Here is a 12,653-nt window from a genome sequence, read left to right on the forward strand (position 1 = left end):
TCACAGTGAAACAGAAAGAGGAACACATGATGAGAGAACATACTTATATCATTCAAACTATGAGTGGGGCTTGCAGGAGGACACATCTCTAGCGGTAATGTTATCAGATGGTCAAGAATAACCCAATAAAATGAATATTTTTAGAGCTGCTTCACTCAACGCGCTTGACATAGCTTTACACAACGGGGACAGAACGTGATTTAGAAGACAGGGGGGCATACAAGGATTGAGGAAGGAGTGACAGCGATAGGGATCACGAAGGGTAGAGGAGGGATGGGAAGGAGTGAAGGGGCGAGGGAAGGGAAGAGAATGAGCAATAAAGAGCTGAGGCTTTGAGAGAGCAATGAACAATGAAATGCGGTAAAGGAGGGGGGGAGGTTCCTTAAATGTACAAGGGAAGTTGATTCCAGTGGAGGAGTTGCAAGGAGGGAGGACCGAAAACGGCACGGAGGAGGGACAGAGAGAAAGAGACAGAAGATTGGGGACGATGAGGAAATAAGGGGGCACGGAGTTGCAGCGAAGGGACGAGATGCATGAGAGGACGTCGGCTGATGTGACGGAACTATTAAATCAGCCCATCTGTGCTGGTTCTGGGTGGATGATAAACATTACAGGATTGAGAGAATGCGGTCAATTGGGGAGGCCTTCGTCCAGCAGTGGATTGACAATGGCTGATTATATATTTCCAATTTAAATTCAAAGTATCACCGTGTTCCGATGTTTGTTACATTTTCATCAATTCATGCGAATATGCAATTCACTTTAAAACAGGTATTTAGCTTTTAATAAACACATTAATACAAATCGTAATCTGAATCTCGTGTTTTTTTTTTACTAATTATATTTTGTAAGCTAGAGTTTTGATTCACAATAAATAAATACCACTGTTGAACATGACGCCCGTAAGATGCATATCTACAAATCCTTATGGAAATATATTTACTTAATATTATATTCCCAACAAGTGCCACTGGGAGAAAAATCCTTCACGTAAGACAACTGTTTAACTGCACAGTAGACAACTATCAGGTGTATTTAATATTTATTAAATGTCAACATGTTATTTTGAATGGCATGCATTACTTAAAATTAGCTTAACAGTGTACATATTATCTCACAATAATGGTAAACGTTTTTTTAAAGTCATTTATACAATATACCTTGTAGTACTGCATTAAATGTACATCGACGACCTTAACTGTAACAATTTATGATGGTTATTTCATAATCCATAAGCATTGCGTATTTTTTAATGAAGACAAGTGGTGCATTATACAACATCATGTTTTATTTTAAGACCCCCATTCTATATTTAGACTGACTAAAACAAGGCACTGAGATTGAGTACTTGAAATGGGCTGTTTGGCAAAACCTACAAGTTCACCATTACATGTGCAAGACTGGAGATATCCTAGGAGAGGCGTGGTGCCACATTGCTTATATCAACAAGGCTGCACAAAGTTCAGCATCAACTCCATTCGTTAAAAAAAACCGTCTTTACTTCACCGGCAAAACACATTACAATAACAACGTGGATGCGTCTTGTGCTATTTAGTCAAAGCGAGAGTAATGGAATAACCGCTATTGCACAAAGGTTTCATCACCATCATCATCATCGCCACCACCATACATATTCAAGACCAGCTCCTGTGCCACCATCAGAATTGTGAAGTACCAACTTATTTTCTACCAATATTCCGTAAACTTTTCGGTGCACTTTCGTGAATTGAGCGAAAGACAAAAAAAACTTTTACTTCAATGGTCATGGGGTGCTTTATTTTTATTCAAATTTAAGCAAAAATGTTGGTGAATGAAAGTGGTGTGTCCTCTTCTGTGGGTCATAATCCCCTTGTGGGGGTCCTGCAGAGGTTAGCACAAGCATGACCGAGTGTGTGTGTGCATGTTTACAGTGTCCACCGTTTATGCATGGGTCGTCACGTAGCTTGCGTACTATAACAAAGTAAAGGCTTACAATCAAGATTTACCCTATTGCTGCTAACAGAAGTTGTGACTTTTCTATTAAATATTAGTGGCAGAGTGAAAATAAAAATGCAAACATTAAGCACAATATAACAGTAAATGTAACAAGTAGAAAATATATCCAGGTGATCATGTAACATATTATTGCCTGTTGCATATATTTGGGCAAAGCTCATTTCACTCTCACACGCACAAAGGCAAGCTCTCAGCACTTAAGTACAAGGATTTCCAGCTTTGGGACGCAAGATAACCTAATTTTAACATCATGTTCTTTACCTCTTAAAATGTAACTTTCTATCAAAAACGAAATAAGTGACAAATTAGACACGGATTTACACAGCATGGCAAGGAATGGTTATAATTACGAGACGTCACCTTATATCAGTGGTAAAGTGAGATCTGGTCTATTAACTTCGGAATTTCCAAATAATTAATTTATATATTCACGGTAACTAGAATGTGGCATATGCAAGATGAATATACCAGCGGAACAATACATTAAACAGATTTTTTTTAAACAGATGGCAAGTAAAAAATGTACACAGGAATCCCGTCTATCTCACCTTTTTGTATACAAGTATTTACATCGTTTTTTCCTTCTCTTTAAATTACATTTCCTGTGTTTTGATCAGTTAAGACAAATGGTTAAGACTACACGTGGACCCAATTGTACGTACAAATAATCACATTTATCCTCTGGTGCAAAGTAAAAGCGTTTTAATTTATAGTCAGTGTCACAACGAGTCACCCAGCATTCTGCAAAAAAGAAAACATTAAGTAGGTGTACCGTTTAAAGTTAACATTAACTGTACAGACACACACACTTATGTGAACTGGTCACATGGCTTTGCAGGTCTTCAGAGAAATCCAGGGTGGCTCGTTTTAATACCATACACACCCTAACCAAAGTATTGCCAGACTGCACAATAACTGCAATACTGGTGGCCAACAATCGCTCAAGCTGTGTTTTACTAGTGCATGTGCAATGTGTGACAGTGTATTTACTACTGTATGTCATAAACCTTCTGTAACTAGACTTCTTGGCAGTGATGGCTAATTACATTAAAGTAAGCTGCTACTAGCGCCACAAACAGTGAAAAATGTATAAATATAATTGACACATTTACCAGACACCTAAAATACAATCACTGCCAGTGCACACAGTATGCAGAGTTCAGTAACGACGTATAACATGCGGCTGACTTGATAATCGTAATAGGATTAGAATTGTAAAAGGTAAAGTAGCTAATAGTAAGGCTTGAAGCACTGAATAGTGGGGAAATTAAGCAAATGGAAGAGTATTTCTACTTGAGATCCTTTTGATGCACATCTGTGGGCAGGGGAAAATGGGCAATACCAAAAATTGATAATCATCCGTAGCCCACCTCACCAAGTGCTGAAACGCGCTCACACACGCACAACTGCCAGACAAGATAGCACGCTCAGGCTGAGCGTATTGACCGTGGCGGCATGACAAGATAAATATTACAGTCGACTCGAAAACACCAGCTACTGTGGGATTTAAAATGGCACTAAGGAAGACATATTCGTTTATTTCACTTGCACCTTCATTTCTTCGCTGAAATAAAAACCGGCGTGAGCAATGGGAATTAGTGAATTCATTTTGTTCCACTCCGAGCTCGAGCCTTGGCAAACAGTGTTTTTGCCAACAAAAAAGAATTAACAAGACAAGAATGAACGTTCGTTACCAAAGATGACGCGTGTTTTTTTCCTCGTGTAATTTTAAACTCACCCCAACTCATTCCACTTGCTCATATATTAGTTACATCACAACTACAAAAATTGTGACTTGAAAGACAACTTGATTGCTGCAACATGGGTGTAGTATATGCAAAGCTCCCTATATATACCAGGTACATATACGCTGTAAATGTGATGAGCAACGAACAGCTCAGAGAATCGAGAAGCCACACACGCCCACTTGGTGGATCAGCAGCCTCCACATTGTATAATATAGTTATACACTTACGAAGACAACTACGCAATAACATTAACTGCAATATGAATTGACATTGATGCGATAACTCGCAAATGGAGTGTAAAAGGTGTGCTCTTGGCAATCAAAATATATATTATATTTGTAAGTGTGCACAGGCATTATTAGAGGGCAAGGGTCCAGCCACAGCTGCTCCATTTTTCTTAATTTTCCTTTCGCAGCAGAGGCCTTGGACATTATGACTGCTGCAGACAGCCACTGACAAAGCGTTCCACCCTGCTCCGCTCAAGGCTCCCCCTTGATACGTCGAAGGACTCCACCGTGCACTGCTTAATAAGTCCCCGGCAGACCGGCATACACGTCCGCTCTGGACGAGCGCTCTCGCGCGCAGTCAAGGATCCACCCTGTGTTCGGCCTAAGGGCTCAGCCCACTCAGCTCCGACGGCTGCCGCTTTCCGCCTCACAGCAGCCCGGGAGGGGTGGGGCACGTGTCTGGGAATTTGCCGGCATGCACGCAGAGGGTGGCGAGCATCCTATTTGAGAATGTAGGTGATGAGGAGCTGGGAGAGCAACAGCAGGAAGATGAGCATCCAGTCTCGAGCCTGCAACAGGCTCTCTTCCTCTGCGGGGTGGTTGGGCAGCACCCTGCGAGCGAGGAAGGCCAGATTCCTGTGCGTGCACACGGGACACATGGTTAGTGTGGAAGCAATTAGACTCGGAGCCACGCGATTTAATGCAAAATCTATGCACACATGTAGGCGTCGATACACACACATACATACATATGGAGCCACAAAATGCGATTAGAATTCACAATATGAAAGTAGTACGGCCGGCCACCTTTTAATAATGTAAACTGTAAGACCATATGTTAACAATGTAAACTGTTAATATTTACTTAGCACTCATATCAGTGGGCACATCACTTAGCACCTGTCCTACAAATGTGACAGAATGAAAACAAGTAGATATAAAATTTAATTAGCGTCACCAAATTGAAAAGTATGATTAGCTATGTTATCCACTGCAGTAAAATGCGCTTGGAGCAAATTAAACTGCAAGGTTAATAAAAATGCAATGAACACTGCACCTGCAGGCAGTTGCTGCAATAAGTGTATAATGCTGCGGTGGGCATGACGCACACCTGATAATTAATGAATGCATAATAACACGTAAAAAAGGTTTGTATTTACGCAATTCATACCAACAGCTCACCCCCCCCCCCTTTAGCAAATGGTCTAGAGCAGTGGTTAGTGGTCCATGGGTTCAAACAGGATGGGAACCACTGATCTAGGGGAAACGTAGGATTTAAAAGCTGTCATTTATCACTGCCTGAATCCCAAGCCCAACAATGACACTCCAAAGCCATACTTGTTAATTTCTTCCTGTGTTTTCCGGACTGAATCGATGGCCTCGTGGATTTCCACCAGCCCATGCCTCCTGCGAGACCTCGATCCATGCGACCTCACGTCTGTTCGCAGACAGGGAGAAGAAATCGTTGCAGCCAATAGATGGCAATCGACAATTGTGCAGAAAACAGCTGAACTACGCGCACATATTTATTTTGTTATTTTCTGACGGAAAGTTACTACGACATGCATTTGTTCAAAACGAATACAAATGAGACAACTGAGTGGCAATCATCTAGATTAACCCCGATTGATATACAGCATTTAAACCACTTAATTTCATAATTTAGCATTCAAGAATAAAACATACACGACGAGCTCTACTATTGACCAAACCGACAGGACAGGGATGCCCGCACGGCAAGGAATGAAGCGTTGTACCATCGTTGTCGGACGAGTCCAAGTGCTGGTGGTCTGGCAAGGGGTTTTTCCGGTGTCGCAGGCCACCCTTGAGTGGTTTGAGGTCCGGGCCCACCGCCTGAAAGCCCTTGTGAGATGCCGACGGCACGGCGAGGCTCACCACACTGTGCGCCGCCCTGTGCCGCATGTGCGTCTGGATCGCGCCGTCTCTCTCAAACTGCACCATGTCGTTGAGCATATCCCAGGGCCTGGTACTGTCAGCCACAACAACAGGAGACCCCCGTGCCCGACGGCGCCCAATTAAAACCGACGCACGGTGTGGCTGGATGCATCTGTGGGGGAATGGCTCCACAACATGGTGGTTGCACGTGTGTGGGCTTGTATAGCCTAGAGTGATTTTAGAAGAAATGGTCATTGCTTTTATTACATTTAGTTAAAGCCTGCAATACAAAGGGCTAGAGAGTATATCCAGCAATGTGAAAATAACATACTTAACATTTACTGCATGCCTGTTCAGTTTTACAAAGTCTCATAATAAAATGTAGGCTATTATGGTCAAAGGGGAATAGCTTTACCACATTTAAATCTGAAATTCAACTATTGCCCATCAAAAATGACACAATATTTACCAATTAGAATGCTTCAGGCAATGGTCAATCCTTGGCATGAAGGACATTATGAATGTTTTAAAGATAGCGTAATATGGAAGTAAACATTGTCCGTGTGCTGATGGTACGGCATGTAAAGTCGCAGAGTCACGAGGTTGCAAAAGGCCACTCACTCTGCATATTTATAACACCAGGCGCCTGTGATGGGGTCCTGCCGGAACAGTTTGGGTGTCCACTCCGAGTTCGACTCCTTGCGCTCCTTGGCCGCGTTTCGCTGGGCCTCTTCCAACACAAATTTCTCCTGCGTCGCTCTGTTCTGGTCCCTGTCTTGGATGGCCCGGGTCACGTGCTGCCACAGCCTGGCGTGTCGACACGGCACGCTCAGTCATTCACACTTGTGTAGAGGTGTAATTGTGGAAATGTATGGGCACGGATGGGTAACAAACACAAGGGGCGTGGCTAGGGCCGTACACAGAGGAGGTGCTCACACCGACGTCCGCACCTGCATCCCCCACGGGCCCCTCCCGGGGGCCGAGTGCTATAAAAGGTGGTGAGCCGGAGGGCTCGAGGTCGAGTGTTAGCTTTAACCAGCGAAGAGTGAAGACCAGCTAGAATAGGCCCCGGAGCTCCCCTGGCTCGCTGTCCTTGTCAGGACCGACCAGGGCAAGCTGGTGGCGTGGCCCCGAGAGCCCAGACTGACGTTCTTATAAGAGCCGGTCTGAAGACTCAGGGTGCCGGGATCCCAGCTTGACCAGGGCTGGGATAGGTAGCCTCCCCTAGCTCCGTAGTGGAGGACTCGGGCGTAGGTTAGCGGGGTTAGACGTTGTGTCTCCCTGTTAGACGAGTGAAGGGGACAGTACCCCTTCAAGTGTTGTGTGTACCCGTTACTGTACACGAGTTGGTATTAATAAATAAGTGTGCCTCCGACCCCGTCGTCAAAGCCTCCTAAATACTTACTACACTTGGACTTATCTCCATAGAGAAATGTCCTCTATTTCAGCAAGTGATCAATGTAAAGAGGTGCAGTCGTGCAATTTCTTGGTCACGCCACTGCCGACAGAAGGGCCTCCACCAGAGGGAGAAGTAGAGAGCCCCTCCAGAGGATATCTGGCCGACTCTTTCATGCAGATGTCTCGGAAGAGATAAGAGTACCACCACACTTTAACCCACCATATGCAAACTGTCGCTCGACCGACTTTAGTGTACCCATTTATACTCCTGGGCGAATAGAGGCAGTGGCATTTGAAAAACTTGCACCACTGTTTCAACCACAGCAGTGGATGATTGAACAGGTGATCCTCAGGTTTACAAGATTATCGAGCTAACCATTACCCTATGGTAGCAACCCCACTTTAATGCACAGTAATGAAAATAAATAACGCACGTCAATAGTCGCATCCAAATAAAAAAACACATTATACAGCTTTATATTTGACATTTACTCTAAGACTTTATTTATTTCAGCAGAAAGGGCAAAATTAGCTGTTAGGGTCTATATCATGGGTGTCCTGGGATGGTACAGATGTTATGCAGCACAGATCGTGGTTACAATCGTGGTTTTGTAGGTCGCGTCTAGATAGCAACAATTAATTATTACATTATTTTTTTTAAATTACAGAACAATAATCTTTATCAGAATCTTTATTTATCCTGGAGATGATATTAATTAGAGATTATTCACCAGCGTGTTAATAATTCAATGGAAAAATGTTAGTTTTTTTGCGTTTAAAGACAATGAGGAACTAATGCATGGTTTGCTAACAGTCATCAAAACACACTCAGAAACCACAGATAACAAAGTACGCAGCACAATACAAAAATACAACACGTTACTTTGCACAATACAACAGATGAGTCATTCAGGAGGACACTCCTCATCTTTACAGCATTATACCACAATGTTCAAGTCCAGGAAGGATTTGGCTTTGAGATATTTTACAGATGACTCTTAAATCCACACGAGTTTATTCCCTATCCATTTATTTTGCCAAAACATTTTCACTGATGCAAACAGCTTCAAACTATGTGGCCGTTGTACTGTAACTTATCCTTTGACTACAATAAGGTAAAACTGCTCCAGAAAGCATCAACATGTCTACATCACAAAATATATTGACTTTTTTTGTTCCTAATTTGAAGGCACTTAGTGACACTTGACTTTACTGTGACAGGGAAATTTGATCTTGTCAACATTTAGACCAGCAGCATGCACACACTTTCGCTACTCCAATATATTCTACCATTGGTAAAGGAGGGTTGAATAATACAAAGAGTAAGTGAACCAAAGAGATGAAAAAAAACTCAGTTTTATTTTAATGCCACCTGTTTTCCAATTACACAATACACAGGAGGACCTGTGGAAATTATGTTTAATCTCAAGTGAGTTTTTCTGGTTCTTCCCAATTAAATAGAACACCACAATGATTGCAATAATACACCAACTTGATGTAGAAATATAAGTTACATTCAGTTCACAAATTTGAAGTGTTGAATAATTGCACAAACTGGTATTATGCAAAGGTCTCAAATTATTGTTAAACGGGAGCCCGAGTACGAGTGAGGCAGCGTCGGACACTTCTGGTGTCTACTGAACCCAAGAGCAACCCCCCCCAGGCAATCTCCAGTCCCATAAAATAACTCTTTTTCATGATAATTGGTTTTTTACCCTTTTACAAGGAGTCATGTTTGCATAGACCACAATACCTGCAGTTTTTTGGCGTCATCTGGTCCAACACCATGTGAGACTAGGCTCTAAGGAAAGCTGCCTCGGGTGTGGACCAATCAACTTCAAGCACAGTGCACATTATCAGAGTTATGTTTTTTGTTTGCATTATGACTGCAGATATTGTGGTCTATGCAAACATGACTCCTTGTAAAAAAAAAAGGTGTCAGTTTTGTTGCCAGATAAAAGGGTAAAAAACCAATTATCATATTTTTTACTGGCAAATGAGGTTCCAATGGTGAACTCTTTTTCATTTACACCGGCGCTATTCACAACCATGTGAAAGGAAGATGCAAAGAAAAAGTCAAAAAGCTACGGGCGGCACGGCCGCCCCCCATGCCTCGCGCGGTCTCACCTCTCCGACTCAAACTCGCCCTGCTCGTGCATGGCGACCGTGTGTCGCTGCAGCCGCTGGTGCCGCACATCTGACGTCGGGTGCCAGAAAACCTCCGTGACCCCAGACGACAGCTCGTGGATCAGCACCTCCCGGTCCTGAGTGGGGTGAGGACAAACATTGAGGCCGCTCAAAGATGCTCAACACTCAGGCTGTCATGGCCCCTCAAACATGCTGCCTTGCCTGTCCGGGACCCCAGTGGATGTCCTGGGACTTGTCAGTGCTGCCCTGGATATCCTCTGGCTGTCCCCGATCCCGTGTTGGTTCTCGTTGCTATGTCCCAGGGCTGTGCCACGGTGTTGCTCTCCATCGTTTATTTCTAGTTTCTCTGCCCTATCCTCCCCTCCCTTCAGAAACCCAATTCCCTTTCTTTCTTAATGTACGTTTTGACCTCTTGAAAGCATCTTGAGATGCGGCCATATTTAGACGTTGCACAAATTTAAATGTTTGTTTTGGTCGTCATAGGCCTCGTGGAACGTAGTGGGGCTAATGTTGAGGAATCACGTGGCCTTGTGAGATTAAGTTCTCTTTGTCAAACAAGTGTTCTAAACATTTTTTCTCCAAATTACAGCATCTTTCATCAGGGACCATTGCAGAAACCAGCATATATTTATGGCAGAGTCATGCCTTTTAGAATAAGTTACCGCATACATACTTCCAAAGTCTCTTCAACTGCCTCTTATTTGTACATGCTTGATGATGACTACTTGCCCTGCAAGTGTTGTTTGTCGCTTACCAATCAAAATGAAGTGTGTTAGTCCTTAGAGTTGGAATGTGTTAAAGTAGGCATAAAACAATCTTTATGACAGTTTTGTGTACAGTTACTGGGCTTAGTGAAATGAATTAGTAAAGTTTAGAGTTGAAGAACAGGCCATCGACAGCAGATTATGTAAGTTAATGGGTGCTTGTTAAATTAATGGTAGATTACTTCGTAGTTCAATGATTTGTCAGTAACTCTTGTTATTAAATGGTTCTCCGTCACGGAAATATCATAAACCATAGGTTTCTCACCCAAATTGGCCATTTTGCCAATCCCTTAAGAATCGCGAGTCATTTTTACTTACAGTACAATTATTTTTCGATTTAAAGCTTTCGTGACTGCAGCGATTCATATTCTTGGTTCTTTCGGTAAAGTCACGTAGAAGGGAAATAATAAAATAAAAAATATATAACAATCAAATTCTCACGACGTTTCGATTGCAACACAAGCAATCATCATCATCATCACCTGATGATAATTTTATTGTTCTGTTTTATAATTTTATTATTTCCCTTCTACGTGACTTTACCCAAAGAACCAAGAAGAATACAATTATTATAATAATTATGTTGGCGAGCCATATTTCCTTATATTTGTTTCCAATCCATAACAGCTGTCAATCGCACCAAAAGGTGAATGTTGAGTGGCTATTCAATGGTAATCTCTTCTGAAGACAGCGATGATGTATACCACCAGACTGACAACGTCCACCTGACATGCAATAATTTCACCCTAAACACTTCATAGGCCATAATAAAAAACTCCCGAATTCAAATGTAATGGGTGAAGCTTCAACCACAGATATTGCTTACAAAAATATACGTGGAGAGTTATAAAAGCCAGAATGTTTAGTACTACTGCCAGCTGGCAGAGTGATTAAGACATTAAAAAGGTCTCTCCCTAGGGTCCGTGTGTGTGTACTTTCAGTGCCTGCTGTAATTATGAAGAAGCAACTCACCCAATGCCCCTGCAGCGTGGCCAACACTTCCTTGCCAAGCTTTATTTTCCCAGAAACTTGGTTCACGCTGTCCGAGCTCCCCAGGAATGGCTGCAGGAATGAATTGTGACAAAGCACGCAAACAATGCACCATGTCTACCGTGAACACCGCCTTATGAGAGAAACATAAAAAAGCAGGCTAGTATCTCAGGCAATGGTACTTCTTCAGTGCATCCAGAGTGCCATTGCCCTAAAAAAAGTTGGCCCGTTGTATATTTCACTATTGCCAGATAAAATCAATGTAAGGGTCTGCCATTGGCAGCGGTGCACAACACACACAAAAATGACTCACCAGATGGGTCATGAATAGTCTCATAACAGAGCCGGCATGCACAATATTAATTTACAGCCACTTGTCAATCCACTGCTGGATAAAAATATTCCCATGTTTGCTATTTGTTAGACCATACTTCACCACGTTGGTCAATGTTGATTTGTCAAGGTGTGGCCTTGGGACAGGTTCAGATATCACTTGCCCTTTATGTTAACTATGAGCAGAAATCGAACTCGGGTTGTAAGCTTCATGGCACAATGCGCTAGAAACTGTGCTGGGTTATTAAAGCTTTTACATTTTTTTCCCATTACAAGCCAGTGTTAATGAGGAACGTGGTGCGTTTAATTTTTTTGTGCTTTTGCACCACTGCCAATCTGATCCTCTACAAAACATTAGATTAAAAAAACCTGTTAATTTACTAACCACGCTGAAATAGATTTCAAGCAATTACACATGATAAAATAACGAGTAAACATTGAAAGCGAGCTTTGAAAAGTAACCATCACAGAATATGCGTGGTCCACCTTTGGGTGCTCCGCTATATTACCATAAATGCAATCCTAACATTTACCAAATTGTTACTTAGTGTCGCGAACCAAAATAAAAAGGTACGTTTCATCAACATTGCATGTCAACGAGACGAAAAATACAAAACCTGCAATTATTTTTTCAATTAAAGACAAAAGGTTATTACCACCCAAAAACAGACTATTATGGGACAGATTTTGTTCGAGCCAAATCCCTTTAAATCACCGTACGGACAAGGTAAAAATATAAACGTGAACACACTTCCACAACTATTGTATTGGTGTTTATAGATAACACATTGTTTACCTTGAGTTTGAATTCAATCTCGGCTTTATAGTTGGTCTTCTCGCAATCTATTACAATTTTGCCTCCAAGTTCAAGCGTCATGGTGCCGTAAAGGATGCCTGTGGGTTCAAAAGGAAAGTTTCCACGAGCTCGCATGCAACTCAAGCCCCATTTCTGAATGGCTATGAGCTGCCCATCAGTATCGACTTAACATTCCATTTAATCCCAAGACGCCGCACCAGCTTTCACAGCAGATACTTATTAATCTATAACCAAAGGCTGGGTGATAATTTCAAAAGCGCTTTGCGCACAATTGCTTGGCATGCTACTCTCGGCAGTGCAAAGCAGAAGAATATCATTACAAAACAAGTGCTTAATG

At 42.3% G+C, this 12,653-nt stretch overlaps 1 protein-coding gene across 3 annotated transcripts in view; it reads right to left on the bottom strand.

Annotated features, from left to right (window-relative positions):
* Positions 1-1,481: 1,481 nt before the first annotated feature.
* The window catches only part of LOC144933806 (oxysterol-binding protein-related protein 8-like), a 100,683-nt gene continuing 89,511 nt past the window's right edge, over positions 1,482-12,653 (bottom strand). For all 3 annotated transcript variants that reach the window (XM_078858960.1, XM_078858961.1, XM_078858962.1), the window contains 7 exons: positions 12,296-12,393; positions 11,149-11,238; positions 9,392-9,528; positions 6,488-6,673; positions 5,728-5,960; positions 5,309-5,408; positions 1,482-4,606 (listed from right to left, as the gene is read on the bottom strand). In XM_078858960.1, the coding sequence (XP_078715086.1) occupies positions 4,471-4,606; positions 5,309-5,408; positions 5,728-5,960; positions 6,488-6,673; positions 9,392-9,528; positions 11,149-11,238; positions 12,296-12,393 (980 nt within the window). In that variant the 3' untranslated portion in view covers positions 1,482-4,470. The remainder of the gene's footprint in view (positions 4,607-5,308; positions 5,409-5,727; positions 5,961-6,487; positions 6,674-9,391; positions 9,529-11,148; positions 11,239-12,295; positions 12,394-12,653) is intronic.

This window comes from Lampetra fluviatilis, chromosome 8 (assembly GCF_964198595.1).
Source record: "Lampetra fluviatilis chromosome 8, kcLamFluv1.1, whole genome shotgun sequence".
Taxonomy (NCBI): Eukaryota; Metazoa; Chordata; class Hyperoartia; order Petromyzontiformes; family Petromyzontidae; genus Lampetra; species Lampetra fluviatilis.